At 39.8% G+C, this 26,434-nt stretch overlaps 1 protein-coding gene across 1 annotated transcript; it reads left to right on the top strand.

Annotated features, from left to right (window-relative positions):
• On the top strand, positions 1-25,090 carry LRCOL1 (leucine rich colipase like 1). Its single transcript, XM_031957214.1, has 6 exons — positions 1-223; positions 15,730-15,821; positions 20,976-21,098; positions 22,616-22,741; positions 22,924-23,043; positions 24,391-25,090. The coding sequence occupies exons 1-6, from the start codon at positions 55-57 to the stop codon at positions 24,445-24,447; spliced, it is 687 nt and encodes a 228-aa protein (XP_031813074.1). The 5' UTR covers positions 1-54; the 3' UTR covers positions 24,448-25,090.
• The last annotated feature ends 1,344 nt before the right edge of the window (positions 25,091-26,434 follow it).

The raw sequence follows: 26,434 nt of genomic DNA, 5'->3' as shown, positions 1-26,434 counted from the left end.
AAGTGCCCCGGCCACCTCCCCCCCGCCCCCCGGGGCGGGGATGGGGGAACGGAGATGCTGGTGGCGGCCACGCCCCCTCCGGGCCGGCCACCGCCCTACAGCCAGGTCGCCTCCCTCTGTGGTCCCCGCCCCCCACCCCTGGCCGCACTTGGCGGTCTGCAGTTGGGAGTCGGGGCAGAGACCAGGCTGGCTACCTCCGAGACGCGCCGGCTTCCTTCAGCAGGTAAGGGCCTTTGGCATGGGGGCAGACTGCAGGCTGGGGGCTGGTGCGCGAGGCTCACGCTCTCTCCCTTTTCCTTTGCGGGCGTCTAGGCTCGCTGTGCGCCCTGAAACCTCCGGGAAGGATCCTGCGGAGCCCTTGCGGGGCTGGCCCTAGGAGCGGGGGTCCGAAGGGAGGGCGTCCGTGCCCAGTCCTGCCTCGGGAAAACAGCCCTCCGCCGCCGCTATGGCAGGTCCGAGGCGGGAGCCTTCTTGCGGGTTGCCTCCCCCGCTGCGGGCGCTGACTTGGGGACCGGGCGAGAGAACTTCCAGGACGGTGGGGATGGATGGGATGGGAGACGCAAGCCGTTAGCAGCGAGACAGGACAAACTGTTAACTGGCCACCTCCTGCTTGGCAGGTCTTGCGTCTGAGAGTGGCGGCCGGGGTCGGGAGCAGGATCAGGGCGCGGGTGACACACGGCCCGAAGGGCTTCCCCTTGAGCCTTCTAGGACTTCTCTGCCCTAGAATTTAAAGTAGGGACGGAAAAACCCCGCAGAGATTCCTCAGGCTCGGGTCTATCCCCACTCCTCACACTTGAAGGCCGAGAAGGGAAACTAAGGAAGAGAGAGGGAAAGGCTGCTGAGAAAAGGCCAGCGGGCCATGAGAAGGAGCCCTGAAGAGCTCAGAAGGCTGCGTCGCAAAGGCGGGCAACCCAGCAGTGCCTTCTGCTCCCAGCGGGTGCCTTTGTGTCTCCGTTTTATCTTCTGTACTCTTTGACGACCCCCAAGGTCTCTATCTCCTGAGATCTCTCGCTGGCCATAGTTCTAATATATGCCTCTGTTTCCTTGTCTGTCAAATAGACAAGATCCCGATTACCTAGAGTCATAGGGCCATTGTCGGGGGTAAGCTGTCCAACCCAGAACATAGTTACCCGGTTCCTCCAGCGACCTAGTGCAGCAATAACAAAGGTTAGTAAAATGCCTACTATGTGTAAATACAAATGAGGTTTCTGGGGATATGACCTCTGCCCTCGAGGAGCTTAAATTTTGGGGGGACATAACTATGTTCGTTTCTTATTTTGGCTGTCATTCTATTATCAAGCAGGCAAGGAAGCATTTATGACGCACCTACTGTATGCCGGGTGCTAAGGCAAAAATGAAATGATTCCTGCCCTCCCGGGAGGGCTCCTCAGAAGTTTATTTTTTTGGTAGGAGAAGTAGGAGAGGACTACGTGTACACATGTAGATACATACAAAATAGATATAAAGTAATTTTGGCAGGGAAGTACCAGCAGGTGGGGGAGATCGGAAAAACCTATATAAAATGATAATTGAGCTTGGAAAGAAACTAGTTTTTCAGAGATGAGTGGGAAGAGGAAGGACCTTTGAGGAGTGAGGGAACACAAAGCTTGGAGATGGAATAAAGAATATCAAAGTGGCTAAGCTAAGTTCATGGTCAGGGCTGTTTAACAAAATACAGTTTATCACACAGATATTTCCACTGGAAGACAAGGATGATAACAATGATTTCAGTTCCTGTAGCAGATTTCATGAGATTCCCAGGGCACATGGAGAGTTCGAAGACAGATTTTTCCTTTCTTTTTTTCACTTTCTTTCTCTGATTTCTTCTCCATTTTTTATCCTTTCTCAAAATCTTCTTTTTCTCCATCTCTCTCAATCTCCCTTTCTCTCCCTCTTCTTTTTTCTTCTTTCCTTCCTTTCCCTTTTATACATATTCCTCCTTTGCTTTTGCCTCTTAGTCTCTCTTGCTTAAAATTTTTTTTTAATATTTTATTAAAACCTCGTTGACCATCAGTACAAACAGCTAAATTCGCCTTAGTATCTCCTTATGTTCAAATCAGTCATTTTCAGTGCATAAAATATCATGGTACAATTTCTGTGCTTCCTTCTAAGTTCCCATTAAATTTTTCTTCTGGTTATAATTAGCCCATCTATTCCTCTGGTTTTGCTTTTTCCCATTTTGCATTATTTCATAAAGGTCTCTCCAGTTCTCTTGGGTTTCTTCAGAATTGCACGTCTTAATTTAATTATAACCTCTCTCCTTCCTCGCTTTACTCCTGCCCCCAACTTCTTTCCCTTCTCTCTGGAGCCTTCCTCCTTTCCCTCCCCTTTTCCTTTCTCTGCTTCCTCCCTCCTCTTTTTTCTTCCCTATAAATAAATCTTTATTAAGGAGATTTCAGTCTCTGTTTGAAGCAGTGGGGACACGACAACAAAGAATGAAACAATCTTTACTTTCAAAAGGAGATTATGTTCTGTTCCTCTTCCTTTCCCTTTCCCTGTCCTCTCTTTTTCTGGTGTCTCTGTATCTCTTCTTTCTTTCTCTCCCTCTTTGTCTTCCCTTATTGGGTTCCGTTATTCCTATTACTTCAATTGCCATCAAACAAACAAACAAAAGCATAAATCCTCATTTAAAGATTGGAACTCCAGGACATCTCTCCTGAGCCTTGAGTCATACAACTCCATCCCTGCTCTGCTACTGCCAGACATCCTTGGTCACTGCAGGGTCCTCTGACCCCTACCAATGAGCCATCTCCCCTCCCATCCTCCAAAGTGCACTGCTTGAGAAAGTCACAGTTGCCAAGCAGTGAGGCAGAGAAGGAGGCTGATCACACTGGACCCCTAAGTATAATTTCCCCCAGAGAGCTTTCTGTTTAATTAAAGAAGCCAAAAGGATCCTGTGGGTCCTGGAAAAGATTCTGTCCCAGCTACTGATATGGAGGATTCTTTGAGTCTTTGATGGGGTGGTTCTTGTGAGAGCAAACTAGGGTTTTGTCCTTAGTGACAGGTGAGAGAGAAAGTGAAAGGAATGATGGGAGGGAGGAGAGAAGGAATGGTGAGATGGAAAGGGAGGGAGGGAGAGAAGGAAGGGAAGAAAGGAAGAGACAGAGATAGAGGGAAGAAGAGAGAGGGCGGGGGAGAAAAGGAATGAGGGAGGGATATAGAGAGAGACAGAGGAAAGGAGAGGGGGAGAGGGAAAGAGAGGGAAGGACAGGGAGAGTTGGAGGGAAAGGAGAAAAAGAGGGAGGGAAAGAGAGTGAGAGAAGAAGGAGGAGGAGGAAGAAGAGGAGAGAAAGCAGCTAGGGGGCTAGTCTTCAGTTTCCTTATATTATGCTCATTAAAATGACAGCCCCTTTCCTCTAGGATTATTGTGAGGACCAAATAATATAATGCATGTAGAGTTATGCAGAGGCTAGCTGTTCTCTCTCATCCTCTTCTTCTTGAACTGTTCCTTTTTTCCACCTCGTTTGTGGGGTTCCTTGTTCTCTTCTTGACCCAATATAGTCAATATTTCCCAAGAATGAGCTCTTGGCCCTCTTTTTCCTTTACATTCTGACACTTGTCAGGCCTTCCTGTGGTTTCCACCGCCACCATGATGCCCAGAATTCCCACACCTCTGTCTCCAGTCCTGACTCCACCTTCTGGTGCCCAGACTCACATGTCTTGCTGGGCATCCCTACCCAGAAGTACCACTGGCACTGCCAACTCAACATTCCACAGCCCTTTCTTGGATCCATTCTCCAAAGCTTTCTCTCCCAACTGACTCCATGATTTCTGTCTGTGGCAGCACTGATCACTCCGTCTCTCATGCGCAAGGCTTTCAAGTTATCCTTAGTTCTCTCCTCCCAGCTTGAGTCCAGTCTATCCATCTGATTCCTGTCAGTTCCATCTTGGTCACATTTCTCAGTTCCATTCCTTTCTTTTTCTACCTCCTGTCAACAACATCCTAAGGCAGGGTCTCTTGCCTCCTACCTAGGGCATGGTGAGATCCTCTTAACAAATCTTTTTACTTCTTCACTTGCTCCCCTCTAATTGATCCTCCATGCTATTCCTAGAATAACATTTCTTATTTCTAGATCCAATCATGTCTGTTATATTCTCAAAAATCTTCATTGACTATCGCCTCTTAAATTTAGGGCGTTGAACTTAGAGTTAAATCAGATATTGTCACAGATATTAGTTGTGTGACCCTAGGCACTTACTTTCTATTTGCCTCATCTTCATTGACAATACACTGAGAGAAGAGAGAAGTAGAATAGAGTAAATTATCTCACATAAAAAAGACATGAAAGAGTTTTTACAATGGAGAGGAACAGGGAAGTAAGTAGGAACCAGTACTTGAATCTTATTCACAATGGAGCTGGCTGAAAGAGGAAATAAAATACACACTCAGTTGGGTATGGAAATCTATTTTACTCTATAGAAAAGTAAAACAGGAAGGGGAGAAGAGAAGGGACGGGGGGCTGAGAGAAAGGAATGAGGAGGTTGACCTCAATGGCCTCATTGAGCTATATATCTATCATGTTAGGATCTTTTGCCTGCCATTCAAGAAGATACAAACTGTGACCTCTCTGTCTTTCTATACTTTATCTTACTCACTTTATATGTATTCTATGTTCCAAATATCCTATAGGCTTCATCCTCACCTCCATACCTTTGCTGAGATGACCTTTACATGCTGAATTCCTTCTCATTTTCCTCCTTTTTTTGGTCTTTAACTTTATTCTCCCATCTAATAAGTGTTTTATTTTTTTCAATTGCATATATAGTTTTCAACATTCACTTTTATAACATTTTGAGTTCCAGTTTTTCTTCTTCTTCTCCCTCTCTCCCTTCCCCAAGAAAACAAGCAATCTGATATAGGTTATACACATACAATCATTATATTGAACATATTTCCACATTAGTCATATTGTGAAAGAGGAATCAGAACAAAAGGGAAAAACCATGAGAAAGAAAAAACCAAAAAAGGTGAAAATAGCATGCTTCAATCTGCATTCAGACTCGATGGTTATTTCTCTGGATGTGGATATAATTTTCCATTATGAGTCTTTTAGAATTATCTTGGATCATTGTATTGCTGAGAAAAGCTAAGTTTATCAAAGTTGATCATTGACCAATGTTGCTGGTATTGTGCACTATGTTCTCCTGGTTCTGCTAACTCCAGAGTTGTTTTAATTTGCATTTCTCTAATCAATAGTGATTTGGAGCATTTTTTTATTTGATTATAGATCTGTTTGATTACTTTATCTGAAAGTTGCCTGTTCATATCCTTTTACCATTTGTCATTTGGGGAATGACTTGTATTCCTATAAATTTGATTCAGTTTTCTATATATTTAAGAAATGAGGCCTTTATCAGAGAAACTTGTTATAATTTTTTACTCCATCCTCCATCCTATTTCCCTCCATCCTATTTTTTCTCCTCCCTTATTTATCCTTATCTCTTTCCCTCCTTTCACACTATCCATCCATAAAAATATTTTAATCCTGACTATTGCTTCTCCCAATCTGCCTTCCCTTTATCTGTCCCCCTCTCCTTCTCTTATCCCATTCCCCTCTTATTTTCCTGTAGGGTGAGATGGTAAAATGGAATAAGATAAATTCCTATATCCAACTGGGTATGTATGTTATTCCCTCTTTCAGTCAATTCCATTGCAAGTAAGGTTCAAGTACTGCCCCTCACTTCCCCATCTTCCTTTCCACTATAAAAAAATTTTGATAAAATTATCATAAAAGAATTATAATTCAATTTTTGTTTAAAGTAGGGAATCTATAATTCCAAAGCCCTCACTAATTTCTAGGCTTCCAACTTTGGTTACAACCCTTCACATTCGTAAGATTAAAACAATCAACATTAAATGTGGCCACATAGTTTATTAGGCACAGTGAAAATACAAGGAAAACTAAGTGTTCCCTACATCAAACCCCCTGCCTAGTCATCTCCTGCAACTTCTCTTAGTATCTTCCTGCTCCTGGGGGCCTAGTAAAAAGTACTGAAGTATTTGCAGATTATTAAGAGGGAGTAACTTAAAAGGGTGAGAGAAAGGGGGGAAGGAGAGGGAGGGAGGGAGGGAAGGAGGAGAGAGAACATGAATGTGTATGTGATTCCAGGTTTAGATTTTAGGATTTAAACAGGGATGTGGAGTAAAGTTGGTATTTCTACTTTTGGTACACAAGTCTATGGAGCTTCATGTTAATTGATTGTCTCTTGCATTCAGGGGCTTCTCTCATTCTTGTTCCTGTTTCCTCTCTTAGGTCACTTCTGAAGCATTTGTTTTACCACTGCTTTACCACTACCACAAGCTTTAAAAGCTTGGGCCATGAGCTTTGGTAATGGCCAGTCTGATATGCTTGCCCCTTTCACTGCAGATAGGGATTGTGATATCTGTTGATCCAGGAGTCTGATTCTCAAAAGTCCACTGCTCTTCAGTTTGGAACTCTACCCAAAGGGCTGTATACTGTGCATATCCTTTGATTCAGCATTACCACTGTTAGGTCTATATCCCAGAAAGATAAAAAAGGGGGAAAGGGGGAAAGATTTGTACAAAAATATTTGGAGCAGCTCTTTTTGTGGTGTCTAATAATGGAAACTGAGGGGATGCTCATCAATTGGGGAATGGCTAAACAAGTTGTGGTATATAATTGTAATGGAATATTATTGTGGTGTAAGAAATAAGCAGGATGATTTCAGAAAAACCTGGAAAAACTGATACAAAGTGAAGTGAACAGCACCAGGAGAATGCTATACACAGTAACACCAATATTGTACAATGAAGAACAATGGCTTGATTATTCTTAGCAATACAATTATCCAAGACAGTCCCACAGGACTCATGATAAAAAAATGCTATTCATAGCCAAAGAACTGATGCCTGAATATAAATTGAAGCATACTATTTTTCCCTTCCTTCCTTTCTTCTTCCCTCTTTCTCCTTCTTTCCCTTCTTCTTTCTTTCCTTCTTTCTTCCCTCTCCCTTTCCTTTTTTCTTTCTTCCTTCTTTTCTTTCCTTCTTTCTTTCTTTTTCTTTTTCTTTCTCTTTCTTCTTTTTCTTTCTCTTTCTTCTTCTTGCACAAAATGACTAATATAGATATGCTTTCCGTGATTGCACATGTATAATCTATATCACATTGCTTACCATCTCAAGGAGAGGAGAGAAGGAGGGATAGAATTTGGAACTCAAAACCTTTTTTTAAAATATTATTTTTAAATTGTTTTTACATGTAATTGGAGGGGGGAATAAAATATCATTTTTTAAAAGCCTACTGGTTTTGCTCAAACAATGGACAGAAAACTCTAATTTGGCTGTAGCTGTGCTCTGGTCCATGTATGCTAAATGGGCAGGTTAGAAGTCTTTAACAGGGACTAAGAGAAGTGTAGCGAAAATCCCTTTAGGGTACCAGGGTCCAGATCATCTTCTCCTCTGCCCATGTCGCCTCTTACTCTTGTATGGTGCTCTGCCTATTCTAGGAGTATGATCCCTAGGAATTCAATACATACTTCTCTCTATGTCCCTAAATGATCATGTCCCCACCCTCCACCTCCACAGCACTTCCAGAAAAGATAACCAAGTATGGCAAGGATACAAGTTCAGGCATAGCACAGGTGCAGGTTACACCTTTACAAATCTAACTTTCTCAAGAAATAGCTCCTTCTGGCTCCACACACTCTTCTCTCCTTCCTCCTCTACAGGCAGTCAGCTCTCTCTCTCCCTGCCTATTATGACCATATTCACTTATGGCAGACTCTGGCAAATCACTTAACTTCCCTTGGTGTCATTTTTCTCATCTGTAAAATGGGGATAATAGTAGCACCTACCTCCCATCATAGTTGTGAGGACCAAATGAGATAACTTATAGAAAGTGCTTACATAAACTTATATTAAAGTTTATAAAGCACTTTAAAGTCTGGTATAAATGCCAGCTATCATGACAGAGTTAGACTTAAGGCTCAAAGTTCAAAGGCTCTAAGATCAATGTTCAGTGATTGATGAACAGCTAAAAATTGTGGTATGTCAATGTAATGGAATATTATTGAGCTGTAAGAAACGGTCTATACAAAGACTACAAAGAAGTGTGGGAAGACTTATGGGAACTGATGCAGGGTAAAGTAAGCAAAACCAGGAAAAGGGTACATAGCAGTACACAATCACAGCAAAATCCATGGAAGGAACATCCAAAACAAAAGAGAGTGAGCAATTGTAATGCCAACCCAGCTTAGTCTCAAGAAAGAGTTTGAAGAATCTTGTTTACTTCACTTTTCCTTTCTTCTCCTTCCTTCCTTCCTCTCTCCCTCCTTTCATACTCCTTCCCTCTCTCCTTCCTACCTTCCTTCCTCCCTCCCTCTCTCCCTCTCTCCTTCTTTCCTTCCTTCTTTTCTCCCTTCTTCCTCTTTCCTATATTTTATACACCAGTAAAATTGGGCTTCACATTTTTCCTATATGCCGCTCACTTTCCCATTTCCGTGCTTTTATGCTAGCCTGTCAAGCTAGGAGTACGCTGCTAAGCATTTAATGATTGGCTCTTTGGAGGGAGCAGGTGAGTGCCCTGTTCAATATTTGTAATTTAAAATTGCTTTAGTAATATTTTCCCAATCACTTTCTTAAGTCTAGATTATCAACATAACAATAAATCTGATCCTGATTTATAGCATTTGCAATTTCACAGGTATAAATGTTCACACCCAAAATTCAATAATTAGCTCTAGTCTAAGCTGGCTCTAGCACATTCCTGCAGGTTGTTTCCTATGCTTGGGATGCTACTTGTACTTATTTTTCTTGTATGTGTGTGTGTGTGTGTGTGTGTGTGTCCATTATTTGGGATATTTGCAAGTTGAATAGTCTGCTCATATCTGTTGGCTTGTTTTGCAGGAATACTTCAGTTGTTTCTCTTTTATTAATCATTTTGTATGATTATTAGACTCACGTTTGCAGGATATATTAATTCAGGTGGTACCTTAAGCATTGACTTTTCAGACTATACTATTCCATTCTCTTTTGTGGTTTCAAAAGGGCATGGAATAATCTTGTGTCATGTGAATTTCTTCTCTTTTATGTCTGAAGGTGTTTTCACCTGGCCAAAATTTATTTTGTCATTCAAATTAAAATTCATATTATGAGTCTTAGAGTCTTCAGGTTTTTTTCATTAAGGTAATCTCTGGATTATTTTGAGTAGTGCTTTGTTTTCTGTATTTGAAGTTCAGGGAAATTTGCATGTATTATTTACTGCATTAAAGTGTTCAAATTTGTGTATTTGTCATGTTCTTCTAGGAAACCTATGATCCTCAATTTGTTTCTATGTATCCTATCTTTGAGATCAATTCCTTTGGCTTATATAAAGTTCATATTTTCCTTTAACATTGTTGCCTTTTGTTTTATTTTGTTTGTTTTTTTCACCAAAATTTCCTTTACTTCTATTTTTTGTTTCCCGAATCTATTCATCTCATGTCTTTAGAGAAATTCTTTGTTGTGAATTCACATTTTTCTAATCTCCTATTTGAATGTTCAAATTTGAATTGGGAACTTTAGGTTGCGACCTTGTTGTTCAGTCATTTCAACCATGTCCGACTCTTTGTGATCCCACTTGGAGTTTTCTTGCCAAAGACACTGGAGCGATTTGCCATTTCTTTCTTCATCTCATTTTACAGATGAGGAAACTGAGGCAAATAGGGTTAAGTTACTTGCCTAGGGCCATATAGCGAGTAAGTGTCTGGGGCTGAATTTGAATTTAGGAAAATGAGACTTTCTGACTTCAGGCCCAGTACTCTATCCACTGTGTCACCTAGCTGATCTTCTTTTTTCGGGATTTCATCTCTCCTTTAAACAGTTCTAGGATTTCTTATTGTTATTCAAGTTTGAGAGTCTCTAGGATTGTATGTTATCAAGTATTGGCTTACTTTCCTTTTTCTTATAGTATTTATTAAGAAAACTTGATATTCCTTTTGAAAACTTGGTATTTACCTAGAATTTGATTTTAGAATCTTTTCCTTTGTGCTCTGGGCTTTTACTGAGCATTTTCTCTCTGACAATTCTGTTGTATTAGCTTATTTTTTTTTATTTCTTCTTCTTCTTCATGTATTTTTTTTTCATTTTTCATTTCATTCACTTTAGGGCTTCTCCCCCATTACTGGTCAGAACATGGCCAATACTGACCTGCTCAACTTCCTCAATCTCTTTGCTGAGAGAGATAGTGTTCACTAGCCTATGTCCATGCCTTCAGTATCATGGTGGAAGGGGGAAAGGAATGACACCTGCAAAGTTTCACTCTCCTTTCTTTCAGGCTATTGAAAGAGCCAGGTATGTTTTTTTCTGGAAGTAGAAAAAAGAGTCAGTTACAGGGTAAGGACTCAACTCTTGAAAAGAAATTGATTTTTTTCTTTTGCCTTTACTTCTTTTGTGCTTAGCAGATGAGGAGAAGATTTTTCTCTTCTCCCCACTCCATCGGTAATGGCACCTACTGAGACTGAATGTAAATAGCAATCATTTCTGCTTTGGCCAGAAATCCTGAGGGTCTTCTCCTTCCAGATTTTTAAAATTTACTTGTTTTTCTTTTTTTTTTTTAACTAGGTAAAAGAGGAGATTCTTTGCCTCAATTGCTACCTAGCCTTAATCACTGAATGGGTACAATCTCAGTCATATTGAGACCTCTTGAAAAACTTAGCTTAAAAAGGCAAAAGTCTCCCATTGCACCCAGAACCATTTCCAGTCCTGATTTATATCAGATGGCTCTGGAGGGGAAAGTGAGGCAGGTGATTTTGCACAGCCCTCCCTCACTTAAATCCAATTTATTTGCAAATTAGTGCATCATCTCTCGGATGTCATGATCCTCTTCGAAAATGAAGGACATTTTTGATTTGATTTTTCTTGTGCAGCATCATGATTGTGGGAATATGTTAAGAAGAATTAATCACACATGTTTAATATATATCGGATTACTGGCCGTCTAGGAGAGGGGAAGGGGGAGGAATGGGAAAATTTTTGGAACATGAGGTTTTACAAGGGTTGAATGCTGAAAATTATCTATACATATGTTTTGAAAATATAAAGCTTTAATAATAATAATAAAAAGAAAATGAAGGACAAACCACAACAAAAACCAAACTTCTTTGCTGATACAAAAAAGAAAGAAAGCTCCTGCTCTTAAGGAATTTATAATCTAATGGAGGAATAACAACACACAAAAGAAAGCTAAAAAGAGAGGGAAGAGGAAAGTGTCTGGTATGGGGGTATAATGGCAAAGTTGAGAGCAATGTAGCCGGATGAGAAACAAAGAGATGACTAACTTTAGGAGCCCATTTTCAGAGTGGAGAGAAAATCAGCCCTGAGGAGTCTAGTTGAGTTTTGGAGAAGAGAGAAACAGTACAAAGTAACCTAGCTGATTGACTTGCCCCAGAGAGAGTATCCAAGGGAGTCACATGAGGACACCATGAGAAGAAAAGGCACCTCAGGGCCCTGCAGTATTAAGGAAATGAGTTGTCTTGGCTACATATTTTGTGATATTTTGTAATACCTTCTCAACAAAAGCCTTACTCATTGGGCTGGATCCTTGAAGGATGTGATATCTCGGCTGATGGGTCAGTCTGTTGTTGGCCATGTCACACAGGTCATTTGGCTTCTGTGACTCCTCCTGGGAGCTGGCTAAAGCTGCCATCAGCTCTGGTTACTGGTTGGACCTCTGACAACTATGATGGTTCTCCCAGTTTTATTGGTTATCTGGCTACTTTCTATCCAGAATGCTTGCTTGTTTAAGATTAGGAAAGGAGTGGCGGGGAGTGGGTATCACATATACTTCACGATTATCTGAAACAGACAAAGGAGAATTGAATACATTCTTAGGTTTCTCTCTCTCTCTCTCTCTCTCTCTCTCTCTCTCTGTGTGTGTGTGTGTGTGTGTTCTTTGTGAAGGGGAGGTCACAGAGAGGAAAAAGTATTGAAGACACGAAGGAGAAAAATATACAATTAACAATCCTAACTGTGAATGTGAATGAGATGAACTCATTTAGGGTAAAATGGAAATATGGAAGGGAATGGACAAGGGGCAACTATACCAAAGACAATAGTGTCTTTGGAGGGTATGGTCACCAACAAGAGGGCAACCAGCTCAGACCTTCCCATTTTACTAACAGGCACAATCCCAGGAGTAGTTAGTTAGATAGTGCTGTGCAGAGGCAAAATGTGAGATGCAAAAACTATTTTATATTCTCATATAAAGATATGTTAAGATATTATTATTATATTATATGTGTAATATAATATATTATTATATTATCTATGTTAAGATATTAGATGTCATCATTCCCTAATTGATAAATGATCAAAAGATATGAACTATGTCCAAAAGACTATGAAATCATGAATATCCTTTGACTAATCAATACCACTACTAAATGTGAATACCTGACGAGATTTTTTTTTAAAAGGAAAAGGACCTATATGTACCAAAGTATTTATAGCAGTTCTCCTCTCAAGGCAAAGAATTAGAAATTGAGTGGATGTTGGAAAAATATTAAATGCTCTTGGATAGGGCGAGCAAATATAATAAAGATGACAATACTACCTAAACTAATCTATTTGTTTAGCGCTATACCAATCAGACTTCCAAAAAGCTATTTTAATCATCTAGAAAAAATAACAAAAAAGTTCATATGGAAATTGAGTGGATGCCTATCAATCAGGGAATGGCTGAATAAATTGTGGTATGTGATTATGATGGAATATTATAGTTCCGTGGGAAATGATGAGCAGGATGTTCTCAGAAAAACCTAGAAAGTCTTCCATGAACTCAAGCAAAGTGAAATGTACTGTGTACAAAGCAATAGCAATGTTGTAGGATGATCAACCATGAATGACTTTGTTTTTTATTTACAAAACATATGCATGGGTAATTTTTCAACACTGACCCTTGCAAAGCCTTCTGTTCCAAATTATTCCCTCCTTCCCCCCACCCTCTCCCCTAGATGGCAGGTAGTCTAATATATCTTAAATGTGTTAAAATATATTTTAAATCCAATATATGTATACATATACAGTTATCTTGCTGCACAAGAAAAATCAGATCAAGAAAAAACTGAAAAAGAAAACAAAATGCAAGCAAACAACAACAAAAGAGAGAAAATGCTATGTTGTGGTCCACCCTCAGCTCCCATGGTCCTTTCTTTGGGTGTAGATGGCTTCCTCCATCATTGAACAATTGGAACTGGTTTGAATCATTTCATTGTTGAAGAGAGCCACATCCATCAGAATTAATCATCATATGGTCTTGTTGTTGCCATGTATGATGATCTCCTTGTTTTGCTCATTTCATTTATCATCAGTTCATGTAAGTCTCTCCAGGTCTCTCTGAAATCAAGCCCTTGATCGTTTCTTATAGAACAATAATATTCCATAATATTCACATACCACAATTTATTCAGCCATTCTCTAATTGATGGGCATCCACTCAGTTTCCAGTTTCTGGCCACTACAAAGAGGGCTGCCACAAACATTCGTGCACATACAGGTCCCTTTCCCTTCTTTAGTATCTCTTTGGGATATAAGCCCAGTGGTAACACTGCTGGATCAAAGGGTATGCACAGTTTGATAACTTTTTGCGCATAGTTCCAAATTGCTCTCCAGAATGGTTGGATCTGTCTGTGAATGACTGATGAAAAATGCACATGCAGAGAAAGAACTGGTTGTGTTTAAATATAGATTGAAGAATACTCTTTTTCTTTAACTTTATTCTTCTTGAAAAAAAATTGGAGGAGATCTATGTTTTCTTTCATAACATAACTTTTATGGAAATGTTTTGCATAACTTCACATGTGCCTTCTTAATGAGGGGTTGAAGCTGGGAAGGAAGGGAGAGAATCTGGAGCTCAAAGTTAAAAACATATGTAAAAAATTGTTTTATATGTAACTGGGGAAAATAAAAATAGCAAATGTCAATTATGAAAATAAAAAATAAATGTTAAAAGATATTAGGCATCAAGCAGATTGTAATAACTGTATGTTAAGTTTCTGAATCCAACAAGCTCTCTAACATCGGTTATTCCATGGGTGTGACATTTTGGTGGTGTTGAATTATTTAATCATGTCCGACTCTGTATGACCTTGCTTGGCGTTTTCTTAACAAAGATACTGGAAGAGTTTGCCACTTGTTTCTCCAGATCATTTTACAGATGAAGAAATGAAGACAAACAGGGTTAAATGACTTACCCAAAGTCATCCAGCTAGTAAGTGTCTGAGGCTAGATTTGAACTTAGGACTTTCTGACAGAGACCAGTCCTCTGTGTACTACATTGCTACTTTGCTGCCCTGAATGGCATTTCAAATACTCTTAATTTCAGAATCTGTCTCCTCCAATAGTGTCTGTAACTTTCCAAACTGAGATGGCATTTGTTGTTATTATTGTTTAAAGCAACAAGCATGTGACTTCAGAGCATCCATATACAACTAGGATTTCTAGTTGTAGCAATCAAGAAAAAGAATTTCATAAATAAAAACATTAGGATTTCTCTTTCTGCCTTCTTTTGGATTCTGGTTATCTTAGACCATGGAGCTGACTGAAATTACTTTTGGTTTTAGAAAGGTCTGAGAGGTCCTGGGGAATCAGAGAAAATAGTGTTCTATCTTGTTGCTCATATGGCCCGCAAGTCTCTAGAAAGCACCAAAGAGCATTAAGAAAGAGAAATTTCCATGTCCCAGAAGGTACCAGTTGCTCTGCTCCACCCCACGTGGCCTCCCAGTTGAGAGAATGGTTTGTGATTGATTTTCATCTCCAGTTCCTTTGTGGGTACACAGATTTACTTTGAATGAATAAAGGGGGTGGGTAGAGAGTTACAGAGCCCAAAATAGAGGAATAATTCAGTTCACTTCAATTCATTAAATCCCTCCACAACAGTCAAAGTGATATTCCTAATGTGTAATTCTGATCATATTATTTTCCTGCTTGAAAAGTTCCAGTGGCTTCCTCATTCCTCTAAGATAAAATATGACTGTTCACAGACTCCAGCTACACTTTCAAGCTGATTACCCATTCTTCCTCTTTATGTGCTAAGTGGTTTATTTGCCCATCTTCATACATACCTTCTCCAGGCCTGTGCCCAGTGTCTTCTATGACTAGAATGTCCTCCTTCTTCCTTTCTGACTCTTAGAATTTCTTATTGCTTTTAAAGTTTAGCTCAAGTGCCCCCAGTTGTTCAGCCTCTTCTTTCAATCACTAATTTCCTTTCCATGTTACTTATACTGACTTGTATATGTACAAGCATCCCCCTCTCTCTAGAATGTAAATTTGAAGGGCAGGGGATTTCATTTTGGGGCTTGGGGTTTGCAAGATTTAGCACAGAGCCTGGAACTTGAATGTTTAGCATTATTTTTTAGTATCTTTCCTGTGCCAGGCATTGAAGACACAAAGACCCCTCCCCCCCAAAAAAATCTCTGCCCTCAGAGAGCTTATATTCTTAGTCCAGAAAACAAGAGGTCAGATGAAAGGGGGATCAAAACACTGGTACATCAGAAACTGATTTAATCAGAGGCCCAGTAAATGATCCAGAATGAAGGAAAATCACATTTTGAAAACTCTGAGGACTCAGAAGGAATCTTGTGGGATATAGCAAATACATGGGGAAAAGGATTTTGGGATGTGAAAGGGAAATTTCATATAAATTTGAAAAGCACATTTATCCAATGTTGAACAATGGAGAAAAACAAATGTATTACGTGACCTAACCAGCTCTAATACTTATTTTCTCCCAGGGATGTTGCTGGATCTATTCACAAAGGTGGGCATCTTGAAGTTGCTACTGACCACCTTCTTATTTTCCCAAGGTTCCATGAAATATCACAAGGTGAGACTTATACTGTATTCCTTTAAGGGATTTCTTTCCATCCCAAAATTGCCCCATTTCTCTCATGGGTTCATAACTGAGGTGGAAATGCCTTGTATGGAGCCTCCCTCTCCTTTCTGTGGGTCCAGCTCCCAAAATGGGATGCTCAGAAAGAACAGTGGATATATCAGAATGGAAATATCCTTTGCTCTTTCTTCTGAGGCTCCCACCTCATAAAATAATCTCAGTATCTTTATTTCTCAAGCCAACTGGCATTCCCTTAACTAAATTTCTGTGTAGGTCTATTTATTTTGCAAAACATCAGTGCTTTAGACAAAATCACCATCGTTCATATTGGTCTACATACTTAATAATAGGTACAGTAAATCCACAAATTAATTCTTAAATGTTCAATTAATCACAGTCACATAACAGGAACTATTTTTGATTGATAAAGGAAAAACACACTGAAAAACTTCAATTTAAAAAAAATTGAAAACTTTAAAACATTACATTTTAAAAAGTATTTTTATTTTGCTCAGTTCCATTTAAAACAGGTTTTTTTTTGGTTTTTGCTGAGGCAATTGGGATTAAGTGACTTGCCTAGGGTCACACAGTTTAGGAAGTGCTAAAGTGTCTGAGAGCAGATTTAAACTCGGGTCCTCCTGCCTTCAGAGCTGGTACTCTAACCACTGCGCCACCTAGCTGCCTTTAAAACAGGTTTTAATATTTGTTTTTAAAACTTCCGACTTCTGGATTTTCTTCCTTATCACCACCTCCAGCGCCCGTTAAGAAAGTATATGTGAAGATATGCAAAACATTTCCATAAAAGTCATGTTGTGAAAGAAAACATAAATCTCTCCTCCCCACCCTTTAAAAAATAATTCTCAAGGAAAATAAAGTAAAAAAGAGATGAAGGGAGAGGAAGAGAAAGGAGAAGGGGAGGGGGAGTATGCTTTAATCTGTATTCAGACACAATCAGTTCTTTCTCTGGATATGGATAGGATTTTTCATCATAAGTCCTTCAGAGTAGTTGTGGATCTGAATGTTAAATTTTGGGGAAAATATTTTTAAAATTTTGGAACACTTTTACAATTTTGATTTTTTTTCCCCCTCTTTTAAGCTAAAATTGCCAAGGATTCTCAAGTAAAATTTCTTTTCAGTGGGTCCCTGTCAATGCAATGGGATGCCGGATGAGTCCCTATAGGATAGTCCAGTTGTGATATTGGCTTACCCTACATGGGTGGTAATATAGAACCCATACTTCCTTTCTAGCTCATTCATCCTCCCACCTTATGCCCACAAAAGCAGATTTGGCATTTTTCAGGGAAGTAAGCCATGGCTACAAACACATGACAAAATCCTATTATTTACCACTGTGGCTCCTGAGTCCCCACTAGTGGATGGTCCTAGACCTGAAGTTAGCTAAAATAGCTTTACGTTTGGTGCATCATTTCTATTTTAGAGAGATCTGAGACACCTTGGGGTCTAGTCCTCCATTTTGTTGTTCACGTGATCTGGAAATCTGATTCTGTTTTGATATCTGTAGTTTTGAGAAGGAGAACTACCTTGAAATTCCCAAAAGATATGAGAGTTTAATAGGTTTCTATTAGATGGGAACTGCTTGTTACCTGAATTATACTTTGAAGGAAATGGGAGATGAATTCTTTGAAGTAGTTTTCAGGAGGCTCACTATCAATTGGTGGAGTGAGAAAAAGGCTTTTTGTAGATGGTGATCCTTGAACTGAACCTGGAAGAGGGTGAAAGAGGTAGAGGTGAGGAACAAGAGCATCCCAGGTTTAAGGGACGGCCTATACAAAGGAATTGGGAAGATACAGTATCATGGGTAAGGAACAACAAGTTGGTTAAAGGGTAGAGTGATGTGTAACCAGCCTAGAAATAGAGACTCTAGCCAGATTGTGATGATCTTGATATGTTTGTGTTTTATCCTAAAGGCAATGCAAAACCACTGAAACTTTTTGAGGAGGGGAGTAGCATGGTCCCATTTCTGCTTTAGGAATATCACCTTGGCAGCTCTGAATACAGAACCCATTAGAAAGTTGGTAGACTGGGGGGAATAATAGAATATGGATGATCCATGGTGGGGCTTATATTCTATATCAATCTGTAGTATTTTTAAGGATGAAGAATAAATATTTACTAGATCAGAAAGTAGCACCTCTAGTAGAACTAAGTTGGGCCAAATCTGTGAAGATTTTGTTTTTTAAAAATGAAGAAAGAAAAAGAAAAAAGAATCAGATGTCACTTTGTTAATGAGTCTATCAATCAGGTACCAAGTCCATTATATTAGATCAAAATTTTAAAATGATTAGTAAGGATTAAGGACTGGTCTAAACCATTAAAACCACAGTAATGGAAGGTAGAGGATTAATGGAAGATATTTTCTGCACTGAATTTTTTTCATACTTGGAGGAGGCGACAGCCTATTCCCTATATTAATGAATACACAGTGAAGTCTTGGGAAATTCAAGTGAAATTGATACATCTGAACTTGACCCGGGATATAAAAAGACGAGGACTAAGAGAATGCATTGAAAATAAGAAGACAACATTGACTAGAACATATTGGAATAGTAACCTAACTGTATTTTATTCCTTCTTGGGAAGACCCAAAATTGTAGATTCGTGATAGCTCTAAGAGCAAGAGAGAATGCTAGCTCAGAAATGAAATATGCTCTTTCTCTGTAGAATAGGAAACCAAACGAGGCTTGATGGACCTTTTGGGATCAAAACAAAAGGAACCAAGGCAATCCTGAGAATTATAGCCAGAGATAAGATAGGTCATGAAATGAATGTGGTCCTATTAGAGAGCAGCTCTGACTTAATAGGACAACTAGGCAGCACAGTGGATAGAATGCTGGGTCTGGACTCCAAAAAACTCATCTTCCTGAGTTCAAATCTGGCCTCAGAAACTCACTATCTGTATGACACTGGGCAAGTCACTTAACTATTTGCCTCAGTTTCCTCCTCTGCAAACTGAGTCATAGAAGGAAATGCCAAAACAACTCCAGTATCTTTTCCAAGAAAACTCCAAATGGTGTTATAAAAAACAATAGTTTATATTAAGGCAGAGTTCTATCAATGGCAAATCATTGTCAGAATTAAGAGAGATCGAGAGAGAAAAAAAACCCTGACCTCTTCCCTCTTAATCAAAGAAACAATAGAAATTTTTACTTCTTTGGAGACTTTGAGTATACATCAACCAAGATGAAACTAGTATCTTAGATTTGCTGGAAAGGGATCTAATCTTTTCATAGGGGTCTGCTGATCCCCTTGTGAAGTTCTGAGAGGGACACAATTGCCTCTTTTGGGAACTGTTTATTTGGCATAGAGATGCTGGAACTGTTGTTCATTCATTTCAATCATGTCCAACTCTTTGTGACCCCATTTAGGGGTTTCTTGACAAAGATACTGCAGTGGTTTGCCATTGCCTTCTTTAGCTTATTTTACAAAAGAGAAACTGAGGCAAACAGAAGTGATTTGACCATGGGTCACACATCTAGTTAGTGTCTGAGACCAGACCTGAATTTAGGAAAATTGGTCTTCCTGATTCTAGGCTGATCGCTACATCCTCTATTTACTCTATTCACTGTGCCATGCTGACCCTATTATCAATAGTCATTTACTGTGACTCAGGCATTGTATCATACACTGGAAATAGAGACAAAATAGACAGATAGTTCCTGGCTTCATGAAGCTTATAATTTAATGGGAGGAAACAACAGGCAAAAGGAAGCTAAGGTGTTAGGGGGAGAGGATTGGGGGGAAACGCTAGGAAAGCTACAAAAAAAAAAAAAAGGATCTAAATGATTAAATACTGGTTCACAAATAATCAAATGCCAGACACCAAAGAACAAAACAAACCTCTAAACCGGTCTTGGATAAATGAGTTCAGAGACTCTAAACCCCCAGCGTGGGAAGTATACAGAAAGTTAAAGATCACAGATATGTCCAAGAAGAGTAGATGGTATTACAGCTCCAGGAGAAGCATTCATAGGAATGGATGCATTAAATAAAAACTTTGCTCTTTGTTAGATTCTGGAAATTAGAACTTAATTATTGGTCAAGAAAGTCTGACGGGATCTGGTAGTCTTGTCTGTCCTCCCCAAAGGAGGAGAATTAAAGGAGGAGATAAGGAAATTGATGAAATCTTGAAGGACTTGGTACATGAAAACATAATTCAGAAAATAATTAATTCATATGATTCCCCTCTGGGTCAGAAAAAGGCAAACAAATGGAAAATTTACAGTGGTCTACAGGAAATTTAATTCTGAGAATGAACCCAATAATGGAGCCTTCCCCAGTGTTTTGGAAATGATAAACAGGAAGTGGAGGGAATTATAGAACATTAACTACCCAAAATGCAATGGTCAGTTGTTCCACAGAAACTACAGAAAGGGCAATCATTAGTTACATTTCTAGTGATGACTTTGGAGGGAATATTGATTCGCCCACCAGTAGGAGAAAAGATTTTAGTTCTAAATCCCCCAAGAGATCAAAGAGGTACAAAAGTAGGATTATTTGGCTTCTGGACAAGCCACATTCCCTATTTAGGTATGATGTGAGCCCTAGTTTATGAGGTAAAGAGAAAATTTAATTATTTTAAGTGGGGCCCCAAATAATGATTTGCATTAGAACAGGCTGTACCCACATCATTAGTTGCAGTCTCATAGGATCCCTTGCATTGGTTAGAAGTTAAATAGTTATGGAAGAGATTTTTATGACTTGGTCTCTGTAGACTAAGCCAAAAAAGGATCATGAGAAAGCTTACATTTCAGTAAGATTTTGGTGTAGAAAAATGACTGGTCCTCAGACATACTATAATATTATAGAAAATAATTTACCCTGTCAGTATCTCACACTGGTAATATAAAAGCAGAGGGACTGAGTCAGTGCTGACTTTATAGATACTGAGCCCTATATTAACACGGACCAAAATCACCCTCTCCCGTACCCCTCAGTATGTTGGGACGACATAGGCCATGCTGGGGAAACCAAGAGTAAACATTCAGATGATGGGATCTTAGCAACACTGATCCTTGCATGACAGACAACTCCATCCATTCCTTACCAGTCCCATCTTCTAAGATGCTCATTCATCCACATCGGAGTCTGTGCCGGCCAGTCAGAACCCATATTTCTTTGTCTCTACAGGATATTGGGGACGTTTGCCAGAAGCATGTGGAATGTTTCAGTGAGTGCTGTGTCAAAGACAGTAGCATGGTGAAACGCTGTATCAGGAGGACGCTTTTCTTGCAGTGTAAGGATTGGAAGAAGGTAGGTTGGGGCTTTGTCTCTGGTTGGGTGAAGGGCAACAGTTGGCAGGTAACGGGGAAGGAGAGATGGCTCCAACTTTGGGCATCAGCCCATTCCTGCTTAAACTGTGGTTCGTACCCCATATGGGGTCTTTTAACTGAATGTGGGGGTTGCAAAATTATGATTGATTAGCAGTAAATGTTTGATTTGTATGCCTTGTTTATATATTTATATACCTGGGTTCATCTAAAAATTTCTCAGGGGAAGAGATACTGTGAATGGAAAAAGTTTAAAAAGCCTTGCTCCTAGAAAGCAAGATGGAGGATAAAGGGGGAATCCAGCTTGCTTCTCCTGTTTCCTCTCTAATTTTTTTAAAAGTTCTTGATTATTTTAAACAATATTTCATTTTCCCCCAATTACATGCTAAAACAATTTAAAATATTTAGGGTTTTTTTTTTTGAAGTTTTGAGTGTCAAATTGTATCCTTTCTTTCTTTTCTTACTTTCTTTCTCCCTGAGGCAGAAGCGATTATAGGAATGATCTGATCTGATCTGACCTGATCAGTAAGCGATCTGATATAAGTTATACATATGCAAAAAAAGATATTGATTATTAATAATGGAAAAACAGCATGGCTGTAGTAGATTTAAGCAGACTTGGTTCAAGTCCTGCTTCTGACACATACTGACACTGTATATCACTTAAAACGGTGTGAGACAGTGGTGTCAAATTCAGATAGAAACCAGGGTCATTAAACTAAGCATTCCTCCCCTTAGAGAACCACATATTACTATGACCTGGGGTCTGTTGTGTTTTATTTATTTTGTTAAATATTTCCTAATTATATTTTTTGGAGGCGATTGGGGTTAAGTGACTTGCCCAGGATCAAACAGCTAGTAAATGTCAAACATCTGAGGCTGGATTTGAATTCAGGTCTTCCTGATTTCAGGTGAATACTCTCTCCACTGCACCAGCTAGGTACCCCTGGTGATGGGGGATTGATTGATATTCTTTACCTGGAAACTCCTCGTGGTTTCCCCGGAGATCGCCTTCAGTTTCTTTATCTTGTATGTATATAGTTATTTTCATGTTTAGAATATAATCTCCTCGAGGTCAGGGACTATGATTTTGCCTTTTTTTGTTGTTCTTTTGTATGTCTGTGGCTTATCACAGTGCTCAGTGCCCACTAATAGATGCTGGTGAATGCTTGCTGGTTGATTTATTGATTTGCTAATTGACAATTTGGACTTTTTGTTTATGTGTCCTGCTTCACTTGTGGAATGCAATGATCCAGCAAGAGTGTTTGGCATAAATACTCTGTGTTGGGCTAATGTCTCAGCTTTTTTATATCTGTGTGAATGGTTCTTTTTTCTGACCTGATGAGACTTTTATAATGAGTTGTGGAAATTCTGGGTAAAGATACCGAACAGCTAAATCATCGTCCTTGCTCGGGCCTAAATTGTTTGGGGACCCTGATTTGACTGGGACAGTCAAAGTTGGGGAAGGATGAATAATACCTAACCAATCTATTCCTTTAGCCTTTTGGATATTTATGCCAACACGCCTCTGAGTGCCAGAGCAACTGTTGCATTGTCGTCAATTCTATTCAACAGTCACGTTGTATCTCAAAGACCATTTTGATGCAGTGTATACCTTGGAAAAAGGTAGGTCCGAACCTTGTAGCTTAGGAGAGCTGCTTAAAAGGGCAATCCATTGGTTCACCTCAACTCTTCACCCTGTCATTTGCAGTGTCGAGTCTTTGGGGACTATTGGCGGGGGGAGGAGGGAATTTTAAGAACAGAGGAGGGAGCAAGGTTCCTATAATCTAATCCATGTGTTCTTCTAGGCGGAAGGAAGCCTCTGCTCTAGCCACAAAGAGTGTAAAAGCAACTGCTGCCTCAACAAATATGAAAATGTTTTCCGTTGTATCCCAAAGACAGGAGTGCTCAAAAAATGCTTTCTTCCGGTGAGTATCACAACGGACAAGTCATTCAATCAACAGTCATTTACTAAAGGCCCGTTACGTGTCAGAGACCAGTGATAGACGCTGGTGATAATGAACATGTTATCCTAAGAGAGTTTACATTCTGTGGGGAAAACAAGCTTTCTAGAATGAAAAATCTTGAAAAGTTTCACATGGGAGATGGCTCTTGAGCTGAGCTTTGAAGGGAAGCAGGGATTCTAATAGGTGGGGGTGAGGAGGGGATACGGTTCAGGCCTGGAGGACAACCTATACAAAGTCAAGGAGATGGGGCATTGCTTCTAAGGGGAGAGGGGTTACAGAGGCAGGAAAGGATTGGAGCTAGGTTGGGAAGGGTTTTAAATACCAGAGCTGGTTACATTTAATTTTAAGAAGGTAAGAGGGATCCATTGGACATTTGTCTACTGACAAGTTATCCCATAGAGATGAACTAGAGTTTTTCAGTGCCCAATAGTGCACTTCCTTCCCTCCTTCCTTTATCCCTTCCTCTTTTCTCTTTCCCTCTCTTCCTCCCACCCTCCCTTCCTTCCTTCCTTCCTCCCTTCCTCTCTTCCTCTTTTTCTCCCACTCTGTCTCCCTCCCCATACTCCCTCTTCCCTCTCCTTTCCTCCCTTCCTTCCCTTCTTCCTCCCTCCTTCTCTCCCTTTCTTTCTCTAACCTCTCTCCCTTTCCTCCTTCCTTCCTCTTTCTCTACCTCCCTTCCTTTCTCCTTCTCTCTTTGTCTCCTTCCTTCCCCTCTTTTTTCCTTCTCTCCTTCTCTTCCTCCCACTCTCCCTCCTTCCCCTGTCCCTCCCCTTTCCCCTTTCTCTCTTCTCCTCTCCCTTCCTTACTTCCTCCTTTCTCCCTGCTTCCCCCCCCCCCCCCCCATGTCTTCCAGGAGCTTTTACATTCTAACAGAAAACTAAAAGGAAAATGCCAAAGGAGCCTTATGATACTAGTATTTCACTAGGAAGCAGCCCCACTCCTATTATTTCTTGCCATTTATGTAATTACACACAATTCAATTTGATTGAACAAATACGTATTAATTCTGTTTTGTTCAGGCACAGACTAAGCATTGGAGCTATCAGGATAAAAACAAAATGATGCTTGTTCTGCTTGTTTTCTGTTGGGAAAAAATCAGAGGAAGTTAGATGTGTATACAAGTAAGGAAGTATGAAGTAGATTTAGAATAATATAATTTCAAGGAGAGGGTGCTAATAATTGGGATGAGCAGCTAAAGCCTTGGGTAGGCAGGTCACAGTGATACCTGAAAGTAGACTTTGACAAATATTGTAAATGATGACAAAATACCTTAGGAAATTAAGTTTTCTTTTCTCCTTATCTCCTTAGAATGAGAAAAAAATTGAAATTGAAGAGGAAGTATCAACAATAGGTACTGCAGATTAACCAGAGAAGATGAAAGCTGCCTCCATGGAACAGCCAGTGACACTGTGCACCAGGCAAAGCTGGTTGCTACTAAGATAATGGACTAAAAGCTCGCACTTGTAACTGGTCTTTTCTTCATTGACCTTGAAGCTGAGTAGTTGAAAGACAACTTCCTTCTTCCTCTTTATCCTACTCCATACATCCAGATGGACATTTGAACCTCTTTCTTTTGTGTCTGTTTCACTGCTGCAGTCATATTTTTGCTAAGCTTGACTCTTTCAGATTAAAAAAAAATCATTCTCCTTTGTCTTTATTTAAATATGGTTTTAACTTCTGATTGTATAAAAGGCAGTTCTGAGGAGATTTGATATTTCCCAGGATATAAGCTAGGACCCAATTGATGGTCAAAGAAACTACCTAGAGAAAGAAACATGAGGGGATATTTATTTAGCTTTTATTCTTAGTAAGAATTGGATAAATTTCATGCTTCCTGTATGACTAAAAGATTCTTAAACTTTCATATTCAATGTTACTGCTAATGGCCAGTGAAAGGACATTCTGGAAATTCTGGTTACAACTTTTCTTTGACTCTCACCCAAGGAGAAGGTCAGGAAGGAATTAGAGTGTTATGGGCCAGAACTTGAAATAAGGCACTAAGTGGAATTGAGGAGACAATGGTTAAATCTAGTTTAGCCTTGATTTAATCCTACAACAAATAAAGGTTTCCTAGTGATATAATGATTGGTGTATACTCAGTGTGGAGCATATAAGCAAGAAGCTCTCAGGGCCAGAGAAGACAAGTGTACTAGAAGTTCTGGGAGGCTGAGACAGATTCATTCCATCGTCCACCTTTGTGGTGGCTGGAGGCTGAAGTACAAACATTTGGATTTGGGGAGATTCAGAGGGCAGAGAAGACGGGAGAACTCAAGCTCTCAGAACCAAGGGGAGAGATAGATCTTTAAGAAAGCTAACCGGGCCCCAGGAAAGGAGACAAAACTTTGAAAGAGATAATAAAGGATTTGGACTTTAATCCCTAGCTACTCATGTGGTGATTACTGAACTCAAACAAAGGCTGCTCCCAGAGACCCCAAGAAACTGAACCAAAGAGAACATTACACTAGAGGAGCTAGCCCGTAGACAGAGAGAAAAGTGTCCTGAGAGGATTTCATCCTTATTCTCTTTCCAGTTGGTAGGAAGTGGATATTTTGAGCTCCATAGTGATACATCTTGGTTACAAAAGAAAAAAAAGGGGGTCATTATAGTGGTTTTAAAAGAAATGTACAGAAGGAAACAGAAGGAAATTCAGAAACACATAAACAGAAATTTGAAAATAACATGTTGGGACAACTCTGAGATACCACTACCCACCTGTCAGATAGGCTAAGATGACAGGAAAAGATAATGACAAAGGTTGGAGGGGATGCGGGAAAACTGGGACACTGATGCATCGCTGGTGGAGTTGTGAACGAATCCAACCACTCTGGAAAGCAATCTGGAATTATGCCCAAAAAGTTATCAAACTGTGCATACCCTTCGATCCAGCAGTGTTTCTACTGGGCAGGAGATACTAAAGAAGGGAAAGGGACCAGTATGTGCCAAAATGTTTGTGGGCCCTGTTTGTAGTGGCCAGAAACTGGAAAATGAATGGATGCCCATCAATTGGAGAATGGTTGGGTAAATTGTGGCATATGAATGTTATGGAATATTATTGTTCTGTAAGAAATGCCCCAGCAGGATGAATACAGAGAGGATTGGCGAGACTTACACGAACTGATGCTAAGTGAAATGAGCAGAACCAGGAGATCATTATACACTTCAACAATGATACTGTAGGAAGATGTATTCTGATGGAAGTGGGTTTCTTTGACAAAGAGAAGATCTAACTTAGTTTCAATTGATCAAGGATGGACAGAAGCAGCTACACCCAAAGAAAGAACACTGGGAAATGAATGTACACTGTTTGCATTTTTGTTCTTCTTTCTAAATCCAATTCTCCCTGTGCAACAAG

Source organism: Sarcophilus harrisii, chromosome 1 (assembly GCF_902635505.1).
Source record: "Sarcophilus harrisii chromosome 1, mSarHar1.11, whole genome shotgun sequence".
Taxonomy (NCBI): Eukaryota; Metazoa; Chordata; class Mammalia; order Dasyuromorphia; family Dasyuridae; genus Sarcophilus; species Sarcophilus harrisii.
This window is presented reverse-complemented; position numbering and strand designations above follow the sequence as displayed.

Bases quoted from the DNA above. Each gene is read 5' to 3' on its own strand.
- LRCOL1 (XM_031957214.1), top strand. From the start codon at position 55: ATGCTGGTGGCGGCCACGCCCCCTCCGGGCCGGCCACCGCCCTACAGC. The intron at 15,822-20,975 runs GTGAGACTTATA...TTGTCTCTACAG, and splicing joins GTTCCATGAAATATCACAAG to GATATTGGGGACGTTTGCCA. The intron at 23,044-24,390 runs GTGAGTATCACA...TTATCTCCTTAG, and splicing joins TCAAAAAATGCTTTCTTCCG to AATGAGAAAAAAATTGAAAT.